Genomic DNA, 27873 nt, shown 5'->3' on the forward strand with positions numbered 1-27873 from the left:
ACCATTGAACATTTTGGAGGACATCTGACTTATCCTCATTTTAATTCCCTTAGATATAGAAAAAGTCTTTGAAAAGAATCTTAGAACAGACCAACTGATAGGAAATCAAAGATTTTAATCTGTATAACCTTTCTGAAATGCAAAAACAATGTTGGTGGAAAGCAAAAAGTAGAGGTCTTAAAGACATTTAGACTTTGCTTCGAATGATCTGTCCCATTACTTACAAAGTGTCAGAAATACAGGTAAGAATACCCACACCTTGCTGGGATGGTCTGAGGATTAAGCACAATAACATCTATAAAGTGGCTCACATACAGAGTATAAGATCCATGGCACATGGAAAAAAAAAAAAAGAAGGCTCTTTACTTCCCTTTCCTCCCCAAGCCAACCCTCATGCCCATGTATGAAACACTACTTAAAAATTTTCCTGAAATACGTTTACATGCTAGGGACATGACAAAGCATTTCAATTTAAGTCAGAAACTCATTTCTGAATGCATCACACGAATATGCCAGTAATATTATTCTAATGTCTTAGGGTATCCTCAGATGACCTCAGAAAAGGGGAAATGAGGACTGTCATGGCTCATCAGCACTCTTCGTGGATCTTCGTTAATGAGAGGACATTCATTACCAGGTAATTATACGCCTGTATTACATGTTATGCTGCTCCATCGTCATTTGTGGATTCTGCCCTCACACCGTGTCATCCTGAGCGTGATATATGACCAAAAAAATCAATAATATGTATCAACGGTGGAGACATTGAATAGGAATTTGAATAAATATGGTTAAAGACTGCTAACCCATAACCTCTCATGGAACAATCACTTGTATGTCCTAAATAGTGGTCTAATTTCACTAAATACTAAATTTCTATTTTCATAGTTGGCAGAATTCTCAGGAACAGCCTCAAGGAAACGCCTCAGGCTCCTCATAAATGATATAGCCAAAGAATTAGTCCGGGGGCCCCAAACAGGTTTTTCTCTCCTCTTCTCTCCCTCCCTCGTTCCTCAGGACACACTTCATTTTCACTGTGTCCCCCTTGATATTAGGTTATGCAACATACGGGACATCCACAGTTGTTTTCTTGTGCACAGCAAATAGCATCTTATTATATTGGTTGGGGAACAATAGAGCAGGGACTTGAAAGCTGTAAGAGTAAAGCTGAGGACTGAGTTGGCTAAGCTGGAACAGAAGTGGATGAGGAGAAAGACGACATAGTAAGAAAAAAGAAACCAAGGGGTCCTGGAACAGGACCCACGTCTCACCAGGAAGAGGAACAAAGCCAAACAAATGACAGAGGGAAATGGATGTAAATGATGCCGGATTGGGCCATAGGAAAGCAGAGAGAACAACTATGGTCCAAAATGGAATTAGAGTCACACCTGGAGGATACATATGACTTATACGAGGTGAGAAGAAGAGTAAAGTAGAAGATAGTGGATCCATCTATTCATTCCTCAAGTACTTATTAACTGCTCCCTGTGGACAGGGATTCTTCTGGACCCTGAGCATTCAACAATGAGCCCCCCACCAAAAAAAACCCTTAGCCTCATGGGGTTGCCTCCTAAAAGGGGGGGATACAGTGACTGTGTAAGATAAATGAGTAACAATATATATAATTAGATGCCGAAAGGTATGAAGAATAAAAATAAAGCAAAAAGGGAGTAATGAGGGCTAGAGGAGGACAGCAGGGAGTCATGATGTCCTTGCAGATGGCCCGGGAAGGCCTCAGTGGGGAGGTAGCATTAGAAGAAAAGTCTGGAGGAGGCGAATGAGCAGGCTGTGCAGGTAGCTGGCTGGGAGCAAAGGGGACAGCGAGGTCACAGCCCTGAGGCAGGTGCATGCCTCTAAGAGTGGAGGAAGCCAGTGTGGGGAAACGAAGAGGGAAGGACAGCAGAAGCTGAGGTTCCTGACATCATGGGCCAGAGCGTGCGGGATCTCACAGGCCGTTGTGAGACTCCAGCTTGCCCACTTAGGACAGGAGAAGCCATTGAGGGATACTGAGCACATGAGTGCCTGGGTCAGTCTGGCTGTCCTGTTAGGAGCAGGCTGAAGGGGGGACAAGGATGGAAGCAGAGAAATTATCAAGGAGCTGATAGTTCAGCGTCGAGATGATGGTGCCTTGGGCCTAGGGGGCACTAGTGGAGGTTAAAGAAAAAGGTCAGATTCTGCGTATATTTTGACGGAAGAGACAATGAAACCACATTTTGGTGGGGGAGGGGGAGGGTCTGAGATTCTAGTGACCCTTATTTTGTGTCATATTTTGAATTGACCAAACTGAGGACTGATCGTTTACCTTCTGTAACCCAGAGCCCCTTTCAGGCCCCGATATCCACTTATTAATGGGAGCTCCAGGTGGTAAAATAAAATATTGTAACATTTACACAAACACCAGACTTAAAGATAGCATTTCTCAAAATGCGGTCCATGGGCCACCCACCCCCCAATCAGACAAGTTAGTAACAGTGCAGATCCCGGGTTAATCAGGTCATTCGGATGCATACTCCGGTCTAAGAACCACTGCCCGGAGGAGGAAGGGATTAACGTTTGAGAACTTCTGACCACCTGAAATAAACAAAAGCCAGGGGAAATTATAAAGAGTTGTCAGTTGTCAGAAATTATAAGAATACCACTGACCACCTGTGATATCCAACGTGTCACAAATCTACCGAACACTTCCATTCATTTATTCTCTGGACAGGGAGTCATTCAGCTCCCACTCCATACTAGGTGAACGAGACAGAATTTACAAGCTTATGAAGGGATTTTTATTTCCCTGCATAGAAATACGTGAAAAATAATGGAAATTACTAGGAAAATAGGATCTGCTTAACGGAAATTTTGGCTTCAGCAAATTTTATGAGAGCTACATATGATCAATAAAATCAGAGGTCGTGATATTAATAGTGTAGCAGCAATATAACATTTATGTCTTACTGCTGAATGAGAATTCTCTGAGTTCAGAAATTTCCCTGGGTGAAGGGTGTTGGCAGAAGTCAGCTTCATGCTCAAATGACTAAGTTTCCAGCTGTCGTTTCATTGCCTGGGGTCATCACTGCTCTGGTGCAACACATGGTAAATATTCTAAGTGAGCTGAGTTTTAAAAAATGGTTCCATCTGGTTGCTTTCAAAGTACTTTCACTTCAGGTCCTAGGCTGAAATCAGGGCACTTTAGAGGTGAGTAAATGCCAACCGTGTACTTGAAAAGTGTTCAAATCCGGTTTGAGAACGCAGATCAGATTTCATTCTCGGAATGGTAACTTTTTCTCCTACTTGGGAATCTAATACAGACCCTTGCAGCGGCAGACCACCAGGCACATGTGCGTTCCCATCCTCAGTAAAGAGCTTTAATTAGCATGATGTAATAACGTTTAGCCGAAAGTGCATTATTCCAAACAGTGTCTTTTTCCAAGCATGTTGCCCAGGCACCCTTTGCTGAAACAAAGGAATCAGCCACCTGCACCTCTGAGCACAAATTCAGCACAAAGAGCCAGTGTTCTAGAGGCTGCTCCTACCTGGCCAGGAGAGCCAGAGGGCAATGTTTGCCCAGTTTCCATGGCCAGGGTCTTCTCTCGATCAGAGGAACTGGAGCAAACGCTGCGTGCCCCAGCGTGGTCTGCAGTAGGCTTAGGAAGAGGGCACCACTCTCCTGAAGGCCACTGGACTGTCTTTAACAAAGGATGAGAGAACCCTCCCTGACATATTTATTTTAAGGAGTCAGGATATTAAAATAAGTCAGGGACCAAAAGTTCGAGACCTGTTTGGGACCATTTCCTTTGAACATGAGAAATGTTTTTCTATGTGAGGATTGTTTCTAAAAATTTGTTTTAACATTTCCATTATTAGGTTTGATGACCTAATGAAAACAAAAGGAATTTTCATTATGAAAATTGGATATCATGTTAGTTACTATGCCAAAAAATGCTCAATAATGTCCCCCCAGATACATGAAAAAGATCATTTATTAAGCTTTCTTTATATAAAATATTTTTCAATGAGCATTGACAGTCATGAAGCATACCAATATGACTGTTATTCCCAATAAAATTTACTTATTCCACATTTACCTATTTTATCACTTTGGTCAGCTAAAAAATAAGATCATCTATCTCTCCAAGATACACTGAAAATATTTCAATAGAAAATCTGATAAAATCAAAATTCAGAGATGAGAAATACATTAACTTATGGAATTTACTTGAATTTCTGGATATGTCAGTTGGTGACATTGGTGAAAGATTTTTTTTCCCCTCTAAAAATATGTCAGGGGGCACCTGTGTGGCTCAGTCCATTAAGCGCCTAACTCTTGATTTCGGCTCAGGTTGTGATCTCAGTGTCGTGAGATTGAGCCCCATGTCAGGCTCCGCACTCAGCTCAGAGTCTGCTCCAGATTCTCCCCCTCTCCCTCTGCCCCATCCTCCTGCTTGCGTGCTATCTCTCTCTCTCTCAAATAAATAAATAAAATCTTAAAAAAAAAATAGGTCAGGATTTAATTTTCTATATTTTCTTCACAAAACAATTGCTGAGAACATACCATAAGCCAGAAGTTGTACTAGAAACGAATATGGAATTTTTTTTTTTTTTTTTTTTTGCAAAAACAGAACAAGAGATGCCTGAAGCTACAGATTTCCAATTTGAGCCTTCACCAGAATCACCTGGAGGGCTTGTTACACGAAAGATGGCAGTGCCCCATTCCCAGATTGTGACTCAGTAGGTTTGGATTGGAGTGAGCATTCCTATGTCTAAGTTCCCAGGTGGTGTAGGTTCTACTGGTCTGGGAATCACACTTTGAGAACCACAGGTCTGAAGGCCTGATAACAAACTGAGCTAAGTGTTCAGAAGGAAAGGGACCCTTTAGAGAATACGGACCTAGTCTAAGGAGGGCACGTTCCCTGAGATCTGAACAAAGAGGGGGCAAACTAGTTTAAGAGAGTGAGTGGGAGAGCATTCCTGACGTGGGGAGACTGCTTGAAATCCTTACAGCCAGAGGGAGCTCAGAGTTCCAGAAAGTAAAAGTACCCAGTGTGGGTGAGGGACAGGACACAGGGAAAAGCATCTCTTAAAAAGTATGTTAGGTAAAGCAGAAGCTACGGTGTGTTCTCTGTGCTCTGTATAGAGTGTGGAATATATGGAGGATGCCCAGAAGAGAAACAAGGAAGTCACTTAATATATATCCTTTCTTTTTCTTTTTTTAAGATTTTATTTATTTATTTGACAGAGAGAGAGAGAGCACAAGCAGGGGGAGCGGCAGGCAGAGGGAGAAAGAGAAGCAGGCTCCCCACTGAGCAGGGAACCCGATGCGGGACTCGATCCCCAGACCCTGAGCCAAAGGCAGACACTTAACGACTGAGCCACCCAGGCACCCCAATATATATCATTTCAAATGTAAAGGAGAATCAGTGGTCAGAGACACAGCAGCGTCACAGAAGAGCGAGGAAAGAGCCTGTGTACCAGGAAAGCTCCTGTTGTGAGCTCCTGCTTAGGGACGTGGCCAGACACTCTGGTAGCAATCCCAATGGTCTAAGAGGCTGTTGATGAATTAACAGAATAGAGAGCTCATTTCCCCATCCCTAGGGAACAGGGGGCCTCGGGCTCAGGAGACAAGGTAGCCCTCCTCAGCAAGCACAAAAGCCTCCTCTGTTCGTACGCAAAGGGTGTTATTTGACAGCGAGCCGTGTCTGCTCCAATCATGACCAGAGTTGCATGGCACACTTGTGTTTACTTGTCAACTGGTTTAAAAAATGTATAAGGCTTGGGTTAAACAAACTTGAAATGAAAGTTTGACACGTGGGAGAATGAGAAGCAAGATCAAAGTATAAGCTACATACCCACCCAGTTGCTCCATTCCCTCATCTCTATACCCAGCCGTGCAGCAAGTCCAGCTGGCTCCCCCTCCAAAAGCCAAGCCCTTCTCCCCATCTAGTCCAAGCCCCCATTATTTCTTGCCTGCGCAACTGCGGCAGCCTCTTTATTGGGCTGCCTGCTTCCATTTCCCGTTCCAATAGCCACTGCCCCCCCCAGCGGCCAGGATGGCCCTTTACAGTGTGAGGCACAACATCCTGCTTAAAGCCTCCAAGGTTCCTATTACAGACTCCTTACCATAAGGGGGCTCTAAGGCCCAATGTGATCTGGCCTGGACGACCTTTAGAACCTCATCTTTAACCACTCTTCACTTCTTTCTCTCCTTCAAACATGCCAAGCTTAGTCTTGCACACAGGGCAATGCATCTCTTGCTTGGGACCCTCTCCTTGACTCTTGACTCTGCTGACTCCTTCCCATGACTGGGGTTTCAGTTCACTATGGCAGTCCTCCTGATGGCGCCCTCTGACATGTCTTCCACTGTGCATTGCATCACAGGATCCTGTTTTATTGTGCTCCCAGTATTTATCCCTGTGTCAAATTAGCCTATTTCTGATTTTGCTCTTTTGTTTTCTTCTGTCTTCCTCCTACAGAAAGGAAGTCCCATCACTGCAGGGGCTTCATTGGCTGTATACCCTGCAGTAGCCCCAGCATCTGTTACATTGTCTGTTACACAGTAACCCCTCAAATTTTTGCTGATCATGCATGAGTATGGAAATAGCCAACCTCAGAGAACTAAATCAGGACCTTAGTGTTTTGACATGCGCTACCCTTCAATACTGTTTCACATCTAGGGGCAAAGTGATGACACCAGGGCTTCTCTTTGATGTCCATGTGGATTTCCTGGGTATCTTGGTTAAAATACAGATTTTAATTTCTAACAAGATGCCTCCCGGCTGTTCAGACAATACTGGGATAGGAGTCACTTTATTTAAATCTTGTTGTAGACATAATAACGGCCTCCCAGAGGTGGCAACATCCTAATCCCCCGAACCTGCGAATATTTCATGTTGCAGGGCAAAGGAGAATTAAGATTACTCATCAACAACCTTAAAATAAATTATCTAGATGGGCCCAATGTAATCCCAAGGGTCTTTAAATATGGGAGGGGAGGAGAGTTCAGTGAGGAGAGTCTGTGTCGGAGCAAGGCTGCTGAGAATGGTCATTGCTGGCTTTGAGATGGAAAGGGGGCCAGGACCAAGGAATGAGGGCAGGCTCTGGAAATGAGAAAGGAGGGCAACAGGTGAATAGGGTCTCTGATTCACAGCCCTAACACTATTCACACATCGGTAGCTGTTCTCTCCAGAACATTCAGCTGCAACAAGAAAGGGGACTATTTCATCAAAGTGGAGGTAGTTTCAAGTCCTTACTTTGAAATAGAAATATAAAAACCAGTGCTGATTTGTGAACAGTATTGAGGGCTGTGAACCAGAGACCGTATGTCCCTGTGTTTGAGGCCAGAGAAGACAATTGTAGAGCAGAGACTTCCTTCCTCCTTTCTTCCCTGTCCACACACTACTCGGGCTGCCCCTAGGAATTCAGCTGTGTGTGATAACAGAAAACGGGGTTTGATATGGGAGCAGCACATTGCAGCTGCCAACTGGAATAATAGGTTGTGAATTTTTTTTAGGCTTTTTTATAAAAGTCTTTAAAAGCCTAACCCCAGAGGAAAAGGGAAGAGATGAGTATCTTCCCTCATCTGAGGTTGTTGGAAAACACACTAGTGGGTTAAAATTTCAAATACTGAGATTTACCCATAGAAAGGGATTCTCTTAAAAATCAGATGTCAGATCTAGAGCACACGCCTGTTTTCTTCAGAAGCACTGGCATTTTAACGGAAGATAACACTCCTTCGCCTCTCCCTTTTTATCCCCTTTTAGGTCTTATCCACATCTAGTGACATTATTCTGTGTAGCTAAAGCCCCTCTCTTCAATGGTAGAGTTCATCATCAAGAAAACCACTTTGGGCATTTTTCTTTGTTTTGTATCCACCAGCAAGCCATCACTTCAAGTTACTTTATAATACTACAAAATTATTCCTGAGTCTTTAATCCTTTTGCTCTTACCTGAGTTCTCGGGGTTGAGGACCCAAGAGAAGCTGACCCATTAATGGCTCTGAGCCAGTTTTTGCAGGGCTCACCAGGAAAAGATGAATGCCCAGAAAACACAGAAGTCCAAAATGGCCAAAAGCAGCCGAGGGGCGATTGTGGCGGAGGAGACGCACATCTGGTTATACTACCTTATTGATCAGATTGGTAGTGGAGTTCATGCAACTCCCAGGTCCTTTTTATTATGGGTTGTCAGCAGTGAAGAGGGAGTTGGGTCTTAGGATAGAACTGTTTGGGAGAACAAAGCAAACAAATCACAGGCGCCCTCATCCCGACCCCCAGCAATAATTACCGATACTTTAGCAGAATTACTAGAAATGTTAGAAACCCTTCCTCTTTGAAAAAGGCAGTCCCTTCAAAGGAAGTCAGGAGAGGTAGACAAATTCGGGGTTCCCGGATCATTCAGCGTTTGCATTTTTACTGCCATCAAGATAGCCCTCTTCTTCCCAACTTCCGCTGTTTTCAAACAGTGGAGCCCAACCCCTTCATTTGCAATGGAAATGTGAAGAACCTACTTGGCCCCCTGAGGAAGGTGTCTATGCAAAGGTTGAAAGGCAGTCTTCTTTCTTCATGTGAACCAGAAGAGGAGGCCACAGGCAAAAAGACCCGGAGCTGTAGCTGCTGGTAGGAGAGCAGCTGCAGAAGTTTGCCATTTTAATTCCAGGATTCAAGTTGACAGTAATGAAGGATAAAGTGGGTTAAGAGAATTCTGCTACCGTTTGCAGACATCACGCAGACGTCAGTAATATGAAATGATGTGTTGTCTTGGCAAATGGCTTCGTGATAAGGCTTTACTTATTTTTTTCTGTTGTCCTAGTTCCTGGTTCCACCTTTCCAAAAACATACAGGAGTTTATATTACGCTTTTATGGAAGCAAAACTATGACAACATTATACATGCTTTGTGCACTTATTATATAAAGTTGGGGAAGTAGACAGAACTACAACCCATAAAATAGATCATCGTCTTGATTCCCAGCACATGGTCCCAGCTGGGTCACCTTTACATGCTTCACTCATCGTTATTTTATTAAAAACATAGTAAGTTTTAAATTCAGTTTTTTTTTTTTTAAAGATTTTATTTATTTATTCGTGAGAGACAGAGAGAGAGACAGAGGCAGAGGGAGAAGCAGGCTCCCCGCGGAGCAGGGACCCTGATGCGGGACTCGATCCCAGGACCCTGGGATCATGACCTGAGCTGAAGGCAGACGCTCAACCGACTGAGCCACCCAGGCGTCCCTAAATTCAGTTTTTTAACCAAACACGAAATTTTTGATCTCATAGCTCAAATTTAACCTTAGGAACAAAATCCATGTGTGTTTTGGGGGGAGAACCAAATGCATAAGACAGCAAGTTAGCATTTTTATTCTGCCTCAATTTTTCATCTCTTTGAAGATATTTTTTCAGATGTCTCAGGTTCCTGCTCCTAAACATGGCAATATGCACAATAGACTGTTGTTTCTAATGCTGTGGTCACAATGCAGTTCAGTGGCTGCCTGATCTGGACCCTGGACATTTTTCAGCAATTCTCCATGAGGCAGAAGTCACATAAACTCAGGAAGCACAGCTGTGGCCAAATACGCCTTCCTAGGCTAAGCTGGGCTGTATTTTTCTCTGGTTTATTTCGTGTCATGTGGCAGCTTCTGAAGTTTGTGTTGGGTTACATTGTACAACAGTATTTCTGGTTTACCTTTTTTGAGTCCAAATAGTAAGAATCGCTTAGCAAAGAGTGGAACAGGGTTTTTGGTTTCCAGGAAAGGGATCGGATATCCACTTAATTACACTGTATATCATTACTACAACAAGAGCAAGAACTCTTATTACAACTAAAATTTGACATCCATTCTATCTATGGATGCAAGGCATAACTCCGTTCCATCCATCATGCTGTCCCATGTCCGTGAATATTACAGTTTTATAAGATCAAATAAAAATGTTTCTTCCGGGGGCGCCTGGGTGGCTCAGTAGGTTAAGCATCTGCCTTCGGCTCAGGTCATGATCCCGGGGTCCTGGGATCGAGCCCTACATTGGGCACCCTGATCGGCGGGAAGCCTGCTTCTCCCTCTCCTACTCCCCCTGCTTGTGTTCCCTCTCTCGCTGTGTCTCTCTCTGTCAAATAAATAAAAATCTTAAAAAAAAAAAAATTGTTTCTTCCGGCCAGCTAAATAGCATGATAAGATTGAGGAACTCATTTCTTGCTAAGTCCATTATTCATGGCAGACGTTCAGTGTGTGGGTAATTCCCATCTGCTGAGCGACTGCAATTCAGACCACAAAGTACAAAGTACACCTAAGCATTTTACAGTTAATTCTGGATCCACTGTTGCTCATAAAACCAAGCTGGGAGCCTTAAAGGAACAGGAGCCCTGAGCCCTCTTCTGCATCCTTGCCTTGCATCTGTCATCCCCATGTGAAGTCTCTTGTGGTTAGCACTCCTCACGAGCTGCTGTGAATAATTCTGGGTGTCTATCAGCCTCTGTCAGGACCTGATCTCTGCACTACCAGTGCACGGTGCCAGCTTCTGTCTTGAGAAGCTTATTCTTCTAGCCCTTCATTTAATTAGAAGTCCGGTTTATATGGAAGTTTGCCATTCCTCAGTTTCCTTAAAACATTATCCGTATCAGGGCACCTGGGTGGCTCAGTCAGCTAAGCGTCTGCCTTCGGCTCAGGTCATGATCTCAGGGTCCTGGGATGGAGTCCCGAGTTGGGCTCCCTGCTCAGCGGGGAGTCTGCTTCTCCTCTGCTTCTGCCCCTCCCCCCCCGCTTGTGCGTGCGCCCGTGTGCATGCTTGCACGCTCTCTCTCTTTTTCTCTCTCAAATAAGTAAATAAATCTTTAAAACACTATCCATATTACATACTGTTTGATGTGTTTTTTTTAAACCTTATTATATATTACGATGCAGTATTTCATGTTCCACAAAACCAAGCTTTCACAAAGTCAATTTCTTATGTATCAAACATACAGTGTATAGGCTGTTTGAACCTTATGTCTATTTCGTGGGCATCCCTGTGGCTTCTAGACTTCACAGATTTGTAAACTGAGAAGATTGGATGTGAAATCCATTTCTTCTCACCCATTTTATGTTTTGTTAGGGCAGCTGAATAGTTGCTTAGCAGTCTGATCGAGGCTGGGTGGGGAACTTTTTGGTGGCTGAGAGGGAAAGATACCCAGATGCTTGTTTCCTTTCTTGAGGGGAGGAAGGTCCATATGTAACATTTAAGCGGATCCAGAAAATCTGTTACAGTCACCATTGACAGGGCACAGTGTAAATTAAATCACTGCCCCCTTTGCTGACTAGGGACTGCCTAGATAATGCTTTTGTGGTTACCTTCCGATGTCCTAAATCATGTAATCCCTTTACTTATTTTAGGGCCCATCTAGACTTCATTCCCTTCTGTACATGTGGGACACTTGAGCACCTTTCCATGGAACACAACCTTGCCCTTGCACCTCCACCCCCATACAGTTGCAATAGTCCCACTCATCTCTGCTGCCATCTTGTCCTGAAATCTGTCTCCTGTAAGTTCCCTGGTGGCCTTGATCATCATGTCTTTCTTTGGCCTAGAACTTTCAGTGTTCAGTAGCTGCCCCCTCCCTGCAGGGTAGAATTTTAAGCTTCTTAAAATGGCTCACGAGGTTCCTGTCTGCTTCTTCAGCTCATTGCTCACCACTGCCCATTTGCATGTTCTACTCTTAGAATCCCAACGCTCTGAGCTTTCTTCACAAAAGCTATAGAAGTAGCCCCGTGTCCTTGTGAACATTCTCTTTGCCTGGTAAGCTCTTCACACTCTTCATGTTTAATTCCCCCCTCCAAAGTTCACTGTAGGCCACATCTATTCTTAAAGCTCTGACCCATCCTCAGAGTATGACTGAAACCCCCGGATTGGGCTCACATGGTGACTGATGAGTGCCTGAGTGAATGACCATTCACTATTAGAAGACACAGGCAGACACGGATGATCAACTTGACAATCACTCTTCACGTCCTGTGCCTTCAGTGCCAACAAGTCAGATTAACATGTTGCAGGCTAGGTTTTATTAGCAGGGTTATATTAGGCCCATTGTTTCATCCGATACACAAAAAAATCATCTTCAAAATTTCCTCTGGTAAGGTATATGCAATTAAAATATAATGCTGTTTTAATATTTGCAATGCATTCACCTTTGCTATAGTTGTTTACATGACTTGTGAGCTTTCTTCCTAATGCCTCACTTTATCCCAACCCTTCATTTTACTGAGCTCTACTACTCTTCCACACTCCGGAATCCTTCAAAGTGCCATTAATATTCAGTCAGAGAGATCCTGCCTGTGGTAAGAAAAATACGGACAACTTCTGTGGTATTCACTACCCTGTGTTATACTTGGGAGGGGTTGGCCGACTTTCTCTGTGAAGGGTCAGATAATAAATATTTTAGGCTTTGTGGGTCATGTGGTTTCTGTCACAACTACTCAACTCTGCAGTTACAGCAGAAATGCAGCCACAGATAATAAGCAAACAAATTAGTGTGGCTACATTATAATAAAACTTCATTGATAAACACAAATAGCCCAGGACCACAGTTTGCTGACTCCCTGGGTCATCTGGAGACTTATTTCTGTGGGGGAAGATTCAGTCAGGTTCTGTTCAGGTACAGAAACATTTTCCAAGTGGCTTGACCTCAGAGAATATCTTCTAAGTATACATGGTCCTGAAAGTAAATACTTTGAAAGGTACTTGTAATGTATCTTATTGTGCAGTTTTATGAGAAACAGAAGCTGAGGGAATAAGATTATATAAAAATTCATTTGCCTTAATAACAACCCTCACAACTCAGCATATCAGAAGTTGCATCCCAAGTGAACCAGAAATTTCTATATGCTGCCCTGGTACTCAATAATGAAAGCTATAAAAGCATTCATGCTCCTTACCAGTACAATAATTTTTAGAAAATATCCCGCAGTAATGACTCCAGGGCAACAAGTCCCTTGTGTGTGCAATGATATTTAGAAGAGAAATATTCATCAACACTGAAATTCTAAAGTAACTCAGTTGGGAATGGAACCATAGCATGGAAGACTTCTGTAGAATGTTTTTATGTGGTGACTGTGTGAAGTATATGGAACCTTGGAAATGTGCACATTAAAATTACAATGCCAGATGGAAAGAGTACATTTACATGATCTCAAGCATAAAAATCAATATACATGAATTCTGTCATTCAGTATTCAATACGTATTTATTGATTAAGAGCGTACTATGAACAAGTGTCTGCTCTAGCACTGGGAAGACAATAATGAATAAAATAGACCAAAATTCCTGCCCTCATGGAGCCAATATTCCTATGGGAGGGAGACAGACATTGAGGATCAAAAGAATTTTAAAAAATAATGTATTTGGAAACTTAATAGGAGATTTTTTCCCCATAAAACTGCTTATATAAAAAAGCCTTTCCCCCTTTATTTGGTATGTTTCATTTTTTAGGAATAAGAATTTCTCTGATCATTTCATTCAACTGGTGTTCATAGAGTTCTTACTATGTGCCAAACACTCTTCCAGGCACATGGAATATAGTGCAAACAAAACATACAAGCACATCTATTCTCATGGAGATATGGTCTGGTGAGAGAGATCGAATATAAGACAAATAAGTAAAATATGCTCAAGGTTAAAGGTGACAAAGGGGCAGAGGTAAGAAAGCAGGTTATGAATGTCTGGAGAATGCAAACTTCTAGATTGAGTGGTCAGGAAGAACTCCTTGAGATGGTGAATTCTGAGTAAAGAGTTAAAGAAAATGTGTAAAAAGTGTGACAGTGGGTTGGGGGTAAGAGGGGAGGTCATTCTGGATAGGGGGATCAGCAAGTGCAAAGGCCCTGAGGTGAGAATGTGCCTGACATATTTAAGGAACATCAAGGAGGCCAGTGGCTAGAGTGTAGTGAGTGAAGGAAAGGATAATCGGAAATGAGATCAAAGGGAAACAGAAGACCAGATCACATCTGGCCTTTTAAGTCATCGGAAGGATGTTGGCTTTTATCCCGAATAATGAAAAGATATTGGAGAGTGCTGAGCGGAAGAGAGAGATGATCAGGTTTGCATTAAAATAATACCTGCTGTTACAACAGACTACAGATACAGGAGGCTTTTAGGAGACAGTCGCAGTAATCCAGGTGAGAGAAGATGGCTCGGACCAGTAGGAGAGTTAGGAAGGGTAAGGATCTTAGGCTGTGGAGGCACAGGTGAAGGATAGAGGAGGGGGCAGGAACCAGTATTCCCGCAGCCAGATCCCACCTGCCACGAAGGATAAGTAACTTGGGAGCAGTGACCATTTCTGAACTGTTACCATACCGTGGGTAGGAAACACGATGTCAAGCACATACTAGACGCTTAATTTAGGCTGATTAAATGTTGCAAAACCAAAAAGAAATGTGAAACCAGATCTCTATTTTATGGCTGTCTCTTGTCACAGAACAGTCTCCCCACCACTTTGCCCTCAGTCATTTTCCCTTCTTTGGTTATTTATTTATGAATTAACCTCTCCAGTGTTTGTTGATGTCCCAAGAAGACTGCCATTCTCAATGACCTGCAGTAAGTGAAAATGACAGAACAGTAAAGATTCCATTGAACCATTTCTACCTCATACCTGTATGAACTGAATGCACTGTTATTGCCTCTTACTGTTAAAGAGCTCAATTGTAACCAAATGTAACTTTTTTTTTAGGGAACAACTTTATTCTTTATTGAAGACCTATAACATTTTTTATGGGAACCAGAAAAATCTGCATATTTTATATGGACAGGTAAGCCCGTCAAAGAAATACAATACAGTTTGATTCCCAGAAAGGAATTCCTTAAAGGTATAGAGGAATCAGGATGAGTTGGAGTCCATAATCTAGCGGCACAAGTGGTCTGGAAAAACAGGTGACTCTTTGACTTGATCATGATTTTTATTTTTAGACTATATCACAAAATCCCAGTCCTGGAACATGTGACTTTTTAAGCATTTTGGGGGATAGGAAAGCATTTAAAAATAATTACAATGACCTATTTACTTCCTATTTTTACAACAGTGTATAAATATCTTTTGCACAGCAGTTCCACTGGAAATCTATCATAATACTTTCTGACAAATGTACCAGAAAGTATAGAGAAGGTGGTGTCATCCCATGGTGACATCATTTGTAGTAGAATTTGAAGATACCTTAAGTCTATACCAATGGGGGATTGCTCAAATATATATGATTTGGGCAGTGACATAGTTTGATTTGGTCGTTAAGATGAATCAGTTAGATTCCAATGGATGTGTACCATGTTATAACAAATTTTAAAATGTGAAAGATACAATTCAGAAAAGTCCTGAAGCTGGAAAGCATTTTTAGGCACGCAAATGGCAGGTTGTTGTACAAACTGCCTTAGATTTTTTTATTTTTCCTCTTCTTCTCCTTCTTTGAATGCTTCATTCTCCACATGTCTCTCCACTCAGTCTCGTATCCTAATGGAGCTCACCTCACATCTTTACAATATCTTCCTGGTCCCAGGGAACTTTAGACTTTTGTACCTCCGATTCCAATCTTCAAATTTGATGGTAGAGCATTGACTTTAGGCCACTGTGATTTGGCTTAAAATTGTCATTGGGACAGAAGGAAACTTACAAACCACTCTGGCCTTTACTAGAGAAGTTAAATGATTTAGTTCAATTGAACATTTCAGTTACCTTCCCAAATGTAATAGCAGAAGGAAATAACTAATCTCTTTACAAAGAAATGGGCATAATTTTAAATTATTTCAATATTGTCCTATATCTTAGATCTCTAATATATGTAATTATAAAGATAATTTAAGAAAATTTAAGAAAAGATCAAAACTTTAAAAAATAACTGTTTATATTTTACTTGAAGTTTCTACAAAATTCATGATGTTAAGGTATTTGTTTCCTTTATGAAAATGTTGGAATTTTGATGTTCTGAACATATAATTTGAGGCATATTCTTTCCAATTCTATGAACAGTGTTCAATTTGTAATACAAAAGTCATTTAATTTTTTAAAATTACATGAAGTGAAGTACACAGTGAGACTATCAAATCACTTAATCTTTCCATCTTTACTCACTGGTCGATAAAGTTAGAATTCAGAATTTTCTAAATATCCTTGGTTACAATAACAGACACTGTTCAAAGGGGAAATATGGAGGCTAACATGTAGCTTTCTTAATCTCTGGTTAATTAAGCAAATCTTGATTGTCTGCCATGTGCCAGACACTGTTCTAGAAGCTGTAGATATAGCAATGAAGAAACTGAACAGAATGTCTTGCCTTTATGCTCCTTACATTATAGTAGACAGATAAGAAACAAAATATACAATATATCCAATGGTAGTAAAGATTGTGGACAGTAGCAAAGCAGGGGATCTAAGTGGGGTGGGGGAAGAGGACCACTTGACCAAAGACTCTGAAGGATGCGAAGAAGCCAACTTTGCAGAAGTCTGTGGGACACACATTCTGGACAGAGACAGCAGCTTGAGTAAGGGGCCAAGCCTGGCTACTATAACTGAAGTACAGCAGGGAAGCCAGGGGAGCCGGAACCTTATGAGAATGGAGAATTAGTAGACAGAGTAGCTAGAGACATAACTGTGAAAGGAAAGCCCCAGGGTGTGTGGGTCTTGTAGACCATTGTGAAGACCTTTAGCATGTGCTTGGAATGCGATGGAAAGCCACAGGAGAGTTTTGCATAGAACAGTGACATTATCTAAAAGGATTCATTTTAAAAGGAGCTCTCTAGCAATGGGGAGTATAGGGAAGGGCAAGAGAACAATGAGAAAGAAAACTCTTGCAATAATCAAGGCAAACAATGACAATGGCCTGGGCCAGAATCATGGTAGTGGATACAGTGAGTGTGGTCACGTTAGGGATATAATTTTTAAGATGGAGCTAACAGGATTTGCTAATGCGTTGGATGTTGAGTACAAAAGAAAGATTAAAGGTGACTTTAAAATTCCTGGCCTGAGCAACTGGAAGGATAAGGGTGCTATTTGCCAAGATGGGAAAGACTGGGAGAGGAAAACATTCATGGGAGAGAGATCGAGTTAATTAGGAAGATATTAAGTTTGATGTCAGGTAGGCAGTTGGACAACTGGAGCTCAGGGGGAAGGTTTGGGCTGGAAATATAAAGTTGGAAGCTATTAGTTTAGAGACAGCTTATAGGGACCCTTGAGATCACCAAGGATACTGGGGTAGATCTAGAAAAGAAGAGGCCTACGGATTTAGACAAGATTAAATTAGTGCACACAATCCATGTTTGCATGGAATTTCCTTCTTTTGTTATAATTCCAACTTAAAAATTAGTCAAATGCTATTGATTTTTTCAAATAAATAATTTCTGTTACACATTTAACACCATTTTCGTACATTTTCCACTCATCCTGCATAATAATTTTGTGAGTTAAAATTTCCTGTTCAGAAATGAGGAAACAGCCACTAAGTCTCCGAAGAGCTGTTCTTCGATTTCTAGTTTAGTATAGTGTTTAGTTCTGTTTTAATTCGAAGATAACAGAGTTAAACTTCCAGTTCATTGAAGAATGTTGGAGTTCAGAAAGCATTTTAGCATACTATGCCCTCTGGTGGGCATGTCATTACCATTATGACTTACTCACTTGGCTGGTTATAGCTGTTTCCAAAAATGAATTATTTTGAGGATAAATTGAAAAGCCAAACAACCCCACTGGGGAATTTATTTTTATCTACTAAAATGTCTTACAGACTTGATTTCTACATTTTCCGTTAAAAGATTTACTTTCTATAAATAATACAAAAACCGTGTTTGAGATGATTGGTTTCTTCCCCAGACAGAAGATGGAGAACCAATTGTTGAAGGAATGTTGGACATTTCCTGGGGAGTAAAACGGCCTATACAACTGAAAATCCAAGATGAGAGGCAAATCGCTTCTTTTACTAAAGTGAAGTCGCCAGATGTCTTTTCCAAAAGGTAAGCTGTCTTTCATGTTTTAACTCCTTAGAAGATCATCCTCATATTTACTTACCTTTATTGTGTGGACTCTTAAAGATGGGAGCTCGAATGCTTATAACACGATCTCATCTGATCCCCAGCCACTCTGTAAAGTAGGTGTTCAGAACCCGGGGCTCTGAGAAGCTGGGTTATTTGTGCAAAATCTCCAAATACCATGTAGCAGACCTCAGGTCTATCTCTCTGCTGTGTTGCTTCTCTCCTGGAAGACTGAATTCCTTTGTTAGAAAAGACAAAACATATTAGGGCACCTGGGTGGCTCAGCTGGTTAAGCATCTGCCTTCAGCTCAGGTCATGATCCCAGGGATCGAGCCCCACATCGGGTTCCTTGCTCAGCGGGGAGCCTGCTTTTCCCTCTCCCTCTTACCTGCTACTCCACCTGCTTGTGATCTCTCTCTCTGTCAAAGAAATAAATAAAAAATCTTTAAAAAATATATATATATATATATAAAGACAAGATTCCATTAGACCTGGCGTGATCACAGAAAGGGGGGATAAAATTTCTCCTCTCCTTGGAACAGAGGGCTCTTCCTGCTTTCTGGAAAGGAGCTTTAATTATGCACCACCTGATTGTCCTGATCCTGTTCAACAGGGCACGACAAAGTTGCCCTTGAAGCTCAGTAACTGCACAAGACCGTCCTCTGTGTGGGTTTATGCAACTGTACCCTGAATACAAAAGTTGGGCTGAATTTTTTCATTCTCCTTTGCAATTTTTAGAAAAATAAACATTCCCAGAAGGAATCGTACATATTTTTTTTTATTTTTTATTCCTAATTCCCTACGTTCCCTCCTTTTTAATCCTCAACTTCCCAGCTCGTCTCCCTATTGTGTATATGTGGAGGTACCAAGCCTTCTCCTTACCCATCCTGCCATCTATAACATCTATAACCAGATGGGCTGGAGTTTTAGGAAGAGAGGATGAAGAGAGAGCCAGGACCTTTTCCTCAATCTGATCTTCCACCATAAGCAGGGAGAACCCAAGTATCACCTTGAGGGAAGCCGCACTTTTGCTTTGGAAAAACCACTGACGCCCCACTATGATTTCCACCTGGCCAATTTGCTCAGACATGATGCTCCAGCAGTTCTGAACATTTTGTAATTCTCTATACATACCATGCAGCTTCTTACTTTCCTTCCTCCCTGCTTTTCAACATCCATTTTCCCAACTCCCTTCTCTCAGTCTTTTCAGATTCTGGTCAGGGAACAAGGTAACACATTCTGCAGAAAGCATTTTCTGACCGTTTCTTCTGTACGAGGTGCACTGACAGTTTTTCCTAGGTCACTTTCAAAATACACCCTTAATTGCATTTTTATGCACCTACCTCCCCCTCTGGCCTGCGAGCTTTTTCAGGGTATGGAGCATGCCTTATTCATCTGTTATCCTGGTGCTCCGCAGTGTGCCTGGCACAAAGAAGAGACTCAAAATAGAGTCTTGAATACAGCCCACAAGCCCGGTAGTGAAATTGACCTCTGCTCTGTTGTGAAAATTGTCTCCATCTACTGCTTCTGACTAGCCATCCAGGCTAATGGTTGCCGATGGGCGAAGGGTCCAGTGTTTGTAGAACAGCAGAAGGGAGACCACAGACTTGGGCAGCCTGATGAAGCCCCGCATCCCTCACTGTCAGAGGCCAGATGACTGATGGGGCTGAAGATTCTAAGTGACTAGGAGCATCCTGTAAAAGGAGAAATTACCCCTGGGCTCTGCTTTGAGATAACCGTGCAAGATATGAATTTGGCAAAATTAGCTATCATCATTCATGTTACCTAAAAACTCATTGCAAAGTTCTCTGAGCAGCCAGCTGCTTTTGATGCATTTTCATTATTTGAGTCATGAAAACTTAATAAGTATGGAACATTAAGCAAAGATGTCAAGGAGATTCAGTGAGGTACTTGTGTTATCACATGAAGCCTTTTTTTAAATAGCTACCCCAAGGTATTTTTAAATTTTCAAATTAACATTCAAAACACTTGTTCCTAAAAATCCTCAATTTGGGCACAAGTTTCAAGAGACCAGGTGGGCAAAGTAATATTGATGCCTCTCCATACACGGTGGCAAGTTAAAAATTAATATTCTCATGATGTGCCTTCCATCGACACCAACGGCATTTTTCAGTGTTTATCAGAAAGAACATTGCTGTGAACTAAACAGGAATGATCTTTAGTTTCAAGTTGAGAAAGAATTCCCTAGAGAACTTAGCTTGCCCTTTACCACAGTAATGAAACTTACTAGAACATTCGAAGTGAAGGGTATCAGATCCTTCTGGAGGTTAAGAGTGATCAGAAAGAGATGCTATCCCTCTCACACTCAAGAGCAAGATTAGATTCAGTTGTGGTCAGTCAGCCAAGACTCTTTCATGGGAACCAGCTCAACACTCAGCTGGAAGGGGCAGCATGATTTGGAATGGCTATTCCTTGGCCTCTGGTTCCCTAGCAGGGCACATGGCCACCTGACGTCCTATTCTTTGTTTCAGTCCAATCCTAGACACAGTCACTCTGGCTGCCCCCCATAAGGGGGCATTCGCTTAAATTCTGAGCATTGAAGGAAATCATATGAAGAAAGGGACGATTCCCTCACTCTCACTTCTCAAGTCCCCTTTCTTGTCCTGGGTGCCTGTGTGCAGAACTTCTCCCTCTGCTCCCACAGGGTCCCAGATGTGGGATCTGCAGTGTGTGGACATGGAGTAAAAGACGGGGAAGTTGTGTACTCAGTGGCAGGAAGGGCTGCAGTCTGGTCTTCCGGTTCAGCCATTGAGAGCGTCATCAGTTTGTCATGCTAATTTGTTTTAATTATCTTCGAAATGAGTCACCCTGAGTCAGCTTAAAGGGAGTGGTAGAAGCTTAAATATAAATCAGTTTGTTTGAACTGTGACCACTTGTGATCCTTTATGGAAACAATCCTGTGGGCAGCACTTTGATCTTTCCTATCTGGTCCAAGTATTTTGTTTCGAAAATCTTTCAAAATTTTTTTTTCAAAAAACTCCCAGCCTTACTGAGCTTACGTTTGCTTGCACCAGGTTTCAGTTCTGTTTTTGTTTTTGTTTTTTTTTAATCTTTGTGAAATCAGCTTTGGCACATTTTGTACAAATCATGACAGAATGACATAAAGAACAGAAGCCTGGGGCACCTGGGTGGCTCAGTCGTTAAGCGTCTGCTTTCAGCTCAGGTCATGATCCCAGGGTCCTGGGATCAAGCCCCGCATTGGGCTCCCTGTGCAGCGGGAAGCCTGCTTCTCCCTCTCCCGCTCCCCCTGCTTGTGTTCCCTCTCTCACTGTGTCTCTCTCTGTCAAAGAAATGAATAAAAATCTTAAAAAAAAAAAAAAAAGAAAGAAAGAAAGAAAGAACAGAAGCCGGACAGGCATACATTTGAATAACCTTAATAGTGTGTGTGTGTGTGTGTGTGTGTGTTTACAACACAGGTAGAAAAATGACCACATTCCTTTGTTTATCAAATTACTACCTCCTTTTTATTTTGCAACTCATCAGAAAACTTCCCCACAGTTCAAATTTACCACAGTACACATCCTGAAGCATGGTCAGAGCAGTGCTAACAGTCCCGTGCTTGGGCAAATTACACTATGTGATATTGCATAAAGTTCCATCCAGTTTTCTTTGAACAACTCTGGTTAACTGCCCTCAAGTGTAGTCATGTGCAACGACTGTATGTGGATGTCTCTTCGAATTACACAATCCAGAGCTCAATACTGGTGCTTTCAGAAGTGGGGCGCCTGGGTGGTTCAGTCAGTTAAGCATCTGCTTTCTGTTCAGGTCATTAACCCAGGGTCCTGGGAACAAGTTGAGTCGAATCTCAAGTCTTGCATTGGACTCGCTGCTCAGCACGGAGCCTGCTTCTCCCTCTCCCTCTGCCTCCTCCCCCTGCTCATGCTCTGTTTCTCTCTCTCTCTCTCTCTCTCTGTCAAATAAATAAATAAATAAAATATTTAAAACAAACAAAAACCCTGGTGCTTTCTACTAAGATGGGTAGGGAGGAAAAAGGGCCAAACACTCATGTACTGAGCCATGTTTGTCCCCCTGTATTTGTGTGACACCACTAAGCTGTAAGAAAGTGAGGACAAGTGTCAAGTCCGCCAACATTACCAAGGATTTTTGGAATACCACTGGTGTGGCGCTCTTGGGCATTCTCATCTTCCCCCATATGAAATAGCTTCAGGTTGCCTTCCCATTTTAGTTTCCACTTTTCATTGGTATTGCTCCTTCCCCATTGCTAACACTCTTTCTATGATAATAACATCTGCCTCCTTGTGATAATTAATCTCTTATAGATTGGAGAAGATGGGTAATTTTATCTAGCTTAAGAATAACTTGATTCTGGGGCCCCTGGATGGCTCAGTCGTTAAGCCTCTGCCTTCAGCTCAGGTCATGATCCCAGGGTCCTGGGATCGAGCCCCGTATCGGGCTCCCTGCTCTGTGGGAAGTCTGCTTCTCCCTCTCCCACTCCCCCTGCTGTGTTCCCTCTCTCGCTGTCTCTCTCTCTGTCAAATAAATAAATAAAATCTTTAAAAAAAAAAGAATAACTTGATTCTGAGTCAGGACCTGAATAGGTCTCCTTTGAGATCGTTATTACCCATAGTTCTTGGACTTTTCTGACATTTAACTGGCTATCTTCTGGATAGTAGAGCTTATGGAAAAATTAACTAACAAATACATTAGGGTTACCTTATTTACATCATAAGACTAGTATGAGGCTCAAATAATATAAAAGTTATAAAAAGAGGGGCGCCTGGGTGGCTCAGTTGGTTAAGCGACTGCCTTCGGCTCAGGTCATGATCCTGGAGTCCCGGGATTGAGTCCCGCATCGGGCTCCCTGCTCGGCAGGGAGTCTGCTTCTCCCTCTGACTCTCCTCCCTCTCATGCTCTCTGTCTCTCATTCTCTCTGTCTCAAATAAATAAATAAAATCTTAAAAAAAAAAATCTTAAAAAAAAAAGTTATAAAAAGACATCAAAAGGATTCAAAGATCAAGGGAGAAAATCATGTTTGTCATGTTCACCATCACTAGTGTGAAGAAGAATTTTTCGTTGCCACCAGTGACATTTGGATAGAATTGGAGCTACAAATACAAATGCCACATTTGGAAAGAGTATGTGCCCCCACTTACGGGTTTTGGTCATAAGGAAAACAGACATTATGGAAGAGATTTTTAGTAAGAATAAGACCAGGCCCAGCAGTCATAGTATCCATTAACCTAAAGAGACCCCAGAATATCTTAGATCCCTAATGGTTCCTGGCCTACCATGAAATGGATACAGGTGATGATGATGAGGATGATAATGAAGATGAGGAGGATTTTGATAACTTTTAACACATACTGCATGCTTACTATGCATACCGGGCACTGTTTGAAGAATTTTACACATTATCTCATTTAATCTTCTCAGCAGCCCTATCCTACCTCCTACTAGTATCATCCCCATTTTATATGTAAGGACACAAAGGCACAGAGAAGATAAGTAACTTGACTAAGACCTAAAGGTGACTCTTGGCCCTGCTGGTAAAAATAAGTAGTTGCCCAGCTTTATGTATTCTAATCACTAGAATACATTGAAAATTGTTAGTATCCTATATATAAATCATAATGTTTTAGAAAAGAAGTTTCTCATACACTTTCCTCCTTTGTAAATTGCATTCATAGTAGTAAAGAGCTTTAAAAGTGGGCACCACGTCTTACTGAGAGCCACTCTACCTAAAAAGGCTCTCAATACAATAGGAACTCAAAGCATGTAGGCAGAAAGAACACTTTTATATCTAAACTCTCCCAAGAACATTGTGAGATATCTGTGGAACAACGGATTATGTTGATTTCTACTAATTCCATTTGAATACACATTTTATAGAATCTATACAACCTTGCCTTTCAGGGTATAACTGAATTATTATATCAGATTTGCTTAAAATCAGTATGGAAAAACACATGCTGACCATTCTGGTATAAATATAATTTTAATAATATCATAAAATTGTCATAATTTAGGATATGCCTACCTATGCAGGCCCTCAGTACTATATTAATACTATAAGTCTGAAAACCATCATGAATAGAATTGATGTCATTTACAAGATTTATTACTTTTCAGGGGAATGACACGCTGGGGAGAGTTTGATGATCTTTACCGTATTAGTGATCTGGACAGGACCCAGATTCCAGCATCTGAAGCAACAAATTCCCAAGAAGGTAAGTATCAAATTCTTCCTAATGGAGAGCCTTCTTTTTTAATGTAAATCATGAATCCTAAATGTTTCTCTGAGATTTAACATTTTACACACCACCATTTAATAAAAAAAAAAATCTCTTAGGATCACACTAATTTAAGTCACTACAGTGCTCATATGATGTTTAAGAACCTTACTTTACTATATAAAAATACCATTTTTAAAATTACATCAAATCACTTAGATTTACTAGATTAGGGAAAGCTAATGGTTTGAATAAATTTGTATACATAAAATTCTTTAATATTTTCCCCAAGGATTAGGATCATTTATTATACTCAGTAGCTTTTTATGTTGGACCAAGCCCCTCAGATTGGATTCTACATCTTTTTAGAAGTTGAATGTTTTAGTTAATAGATAGTCACATAACACCACTTCCCAGAAAGAGGCAGATATACTGGAATCACTATATTTGATAGAGTCCTTTCAAGCATTTATTTTAAAAAGAGAAATCAACGTGAACATCAGGTAAGTTCATAACGAACTTGACAAACCGATGGTAAATGGCAGCTCCTATGACATGTGACTTCAGGAGCCATAATGATGATGTGATAGTAGTAATATTAGGAGTTGTCACTTACTGAGACTCTGCTAAGTGTCAGGCCTGATATTATGTTTCCTACATAGATTTGGTTTTCATATAATATATGGAGATCCAAGGAGGAAGGAGCTGATGACTGAGGCTGGGGGCAGGGTTCACATTTCTGGGCTGGTCCTATTACCAAGCTGACTTCAGATGGAAAAGGGTATCCTGCCGACATTATCTTCATGAATCAACTAACAGCTTCCAATGTTTATTTATTTTTTCCAAGCCTTTCTCAATGCAGTCCTTTCTGCCGTCTCCATAACAACCCACATTCAATAACAAACATGATGCTCCTTCCAAGATTCCCTTATCTTTGTCTGATGGCTGTTGGCATCTTTTATATACGGGTGCTTCCTGTTAGCCCTTTGAAAACACCCATCTAAACCCAGGGGAATCCCAATTTCTTGGCATCAAAGCTACCATAAAAATCTATCGGTATCTAAGCACCAGTGCTAGAGAAAGATGAAATATCTCATGCCTATTGGGTGATATGCTAATTACAATAGGAAATTTTTTAAAATCCCAAGGTAAAATGGAACAGTTTCCTACTGTTTGAAAACATTATAGTTCACTGCTTAGCTACATATTTTCTTATCAAATACATATACAAATCCACCCAAAGAGGTAGGTGGCTAAATGATATGGCCTTATAACCTTTATTCTTCCCAGGTTATTTATCTTATCATAGTAGCACTCTGAAACCTTACGCAAAAGAAGAGCCAGAATCCCCACTGCTCTATCGCACCATGAGCGAAGCAACCCTGGTGAGAAAAAGGATGAAGCCTCCAATGGTGGACAGAAAAAAGTTACAGAAGCACAGGGCCTCTATTAACGGGCACTTCTATAACCATGAAGTGAGTTATAATTCCATTCATGTCCTTTAAAATAATGTCTGTTTTTCTAACAAGACCACTCAATTCGACTTACAATTAAAAATAGCCATTGTAAACTAGTGGTCGTGTATCTGATATTTATCGGGTGCTCTCTCTGTGTTAGGTATTAAACTGTTCTAAATTGGATTTTGATGAATTATCTCATTAATCACTAAAACAATCCCATGAAATAGGTACCATTATTTTCCCTCCCTTAGATGCGTCCATTGAGGGTCACAGAGGGTAAGTAATTTGTCTTAGGGCACACTCCTTTTAAGTAGCAGCTCTGAACTTGAATCCAGCTGTGTCTGAGTCCAGACCCCAAGTGTTAACCAACGTGATGGGTGAACCCTATCTCAGGGGCGGCTCTGCGCCAAGCACTGGGAATAGCAAGATGACTCAGTCCATGCCTTTGCCATCATCTAACTCAGGTCTCGGGCAAGGAAACCCATACATCAATCAATGGCATTTGAATAATGTGAGTGCCACAGGAGAGATTGGTTCAAAGTACATTTGAACACTAACATTTAAATAAAGAAAGAAAACCAGCCGCAGACCTGTTATTCCAATAAATCAAATTTCTCATTTCACCACGTTCCATTCCAGGCCTGGTACATATATACATATTTTTTTATGCAAGCATAGTTGTACTTTAGATATAATTTGTATTCTGATTCTTCACTTAATGTGTTAAATTTATGTGTTCCTTTCCACCGTTTTTGTAAGACATTTCACTTTGCTGAAGGTAGGAAATATATGATTTTTTTTCCCCTAGAACTCAAATTTTTCATGTCATGTACTTCAGCAATTATTCATCCATTCATTTAATAAATACTTAAAAAGCACTTACTCTGTGCCTGGTATCATTCTAAGCCCTTTAATACAAAATGTTAACTCATTCATCTGAAGCTTTTCTCCTGGAGGGCTTTCTGCCTTATTCCTTCTTCTACCCTTGGGAACATAGCCATAGCGTGCCTTTGGAATTCTTTGATCAAATTAGGCACTTTTCTGGCTCCAGAATTTCCTCTTAGCCATAGAGTAATATTGACAGTCCCCCAGAGATGTGCAACTACCAATTGCCCTGGTTTCTATGCCTCATAATTATGCTGTGTCATCATCTTGTGGGGGTGATTTGTGTTAAAGAAGGCTGTGAAAACACCCTGTTCCAAATGAGCAGCTTCCAGATGGGACCCCTCCCCCCCCCGTGCTAAGAATGACATTGGCCCTAAGTTGGCAGCACTGTAGAGTGGCTAAGTGCTTGGGTGCTGCGGCTTGACAACCTGATTTCCAGTTCTTGCTGAGCAGAGTTAAAAAATACCTCCATCTCTTAGCTGTCATTCCTTCATCCTTCCTACTTTGCAAGGTTGATGGGACTAAATGGAATGAGGTGAGCTAAGCACTCAGCACAGTGTGTGGCACAAAGGAAGAACTCAATTTACATTAGCTTTATTGTTGTTGGCTAAAAGAGATCGAGCTGGAACTACACATATGGCCTACAGATGCCCCAAAACAAAGCCCCAAGCCCCAAAGCACTGTATCAATGGATCTGCCGTGAGAGGCATCTAGGAGTTTAAGTTGATGTCGTTGTAAGATGTGTTTTAATGTCACAAAACCCCAGGAGAACACCAAGATTGTCAGGACATGAATAATACCCATATTAGAGGCTTAGATTATGGTATTTGTACATAAGTTACGACTACTGACTTGACCTGTGGTATATTTCTATCCTTGCAATAAGAATAAATGATTTTCTTCTATTGTGTGTTTTGGCCAACAAAACTAATCTAACCCTCTGAAAAACATGTTCCAAATTCATTGTATGTTGGCACTTTGGAAGGGCTCTTGGAGATCATCTAGTCCCACGCTCTTATTTTATAAATGAAATCCTAAAGAGGACTGTTTAGGCCTTAATGTTAAGGGGTTGACAGAGTTGGAGTTAGAAGACACTGTGATCTAGGTCCTATCCTAATCTAGTGCTGTTGCCAAACTCCATAAATATTCTTCATATAAACAAAATGAAATCACATATACCCTCCCCTCAGTGCCAGATGAACATATGGGTCTCCAGGGCACCACAGAACTCATCAGCACTGGTCATATGTGTCATAGAGTGACTCATCAATGCCTCACAATGTGCACAAACATTGAATTTTCTCAAACTTAGCAAGAGTTTATTCCAGATATCCTCTATATATCTACTTCGAAAAATTATTTCTATATC

At 41.4% G+C, this 27873-nt stretch overlaps 1 protein-coding gene across 3 annotated transcripts in view; it reads left to right on the forward strand.

Annotated features, from left to right (window-relative positions):
* Positions 1 to 564: 564 nt before the first annotated feature.
* Positions 565 to 27873, forward strand: part of RASSF6 (Ras association domain family member 6) — a 33617-nt gene continuing 6308 nt past the window's right edge. For all 3 annotated transcript variants that reach the window (XM_044912705.1, XM_044912704.1, XM_044912706.1), the window contains exons 1-5: positions 565 to 637; positions 14670 to 14748; positions 17790 to 17929; positions 24059 to 24156; positions 25450 to 25634. In XM_044912705.1, coding sequence (XP_044768640.1) covers positions 570 to 637; positions 14670 to 14748; positions 17790 to 17929; positions 24059 to 24156; positions 25450 to 25634 — 570 coding nt within the window. In that variant the 5' untranslated portion in view covers positions 565 to 569. The remainder of the gene's footprint in view (positions 638 to 14669; positions 14749 to 17789; positions 17930 to 24058; positions 24157 to 25449; positions 25635 to 27873) is intronic.

This window comes from Neomonachus schauinslandi, chromosome 2 (genome assembly GCF_002201575.2).
Source record: "Neomonachus schauinslandi chromosome 2, ASM220157v2, whole genome shotgun sequence".
Lineage (NCBI taxonomy): Eukaryota > Metazoa > Chordata > Mammalia > Carnivora > Phocidae > Neomonachus > Neomonachus schauinslandi.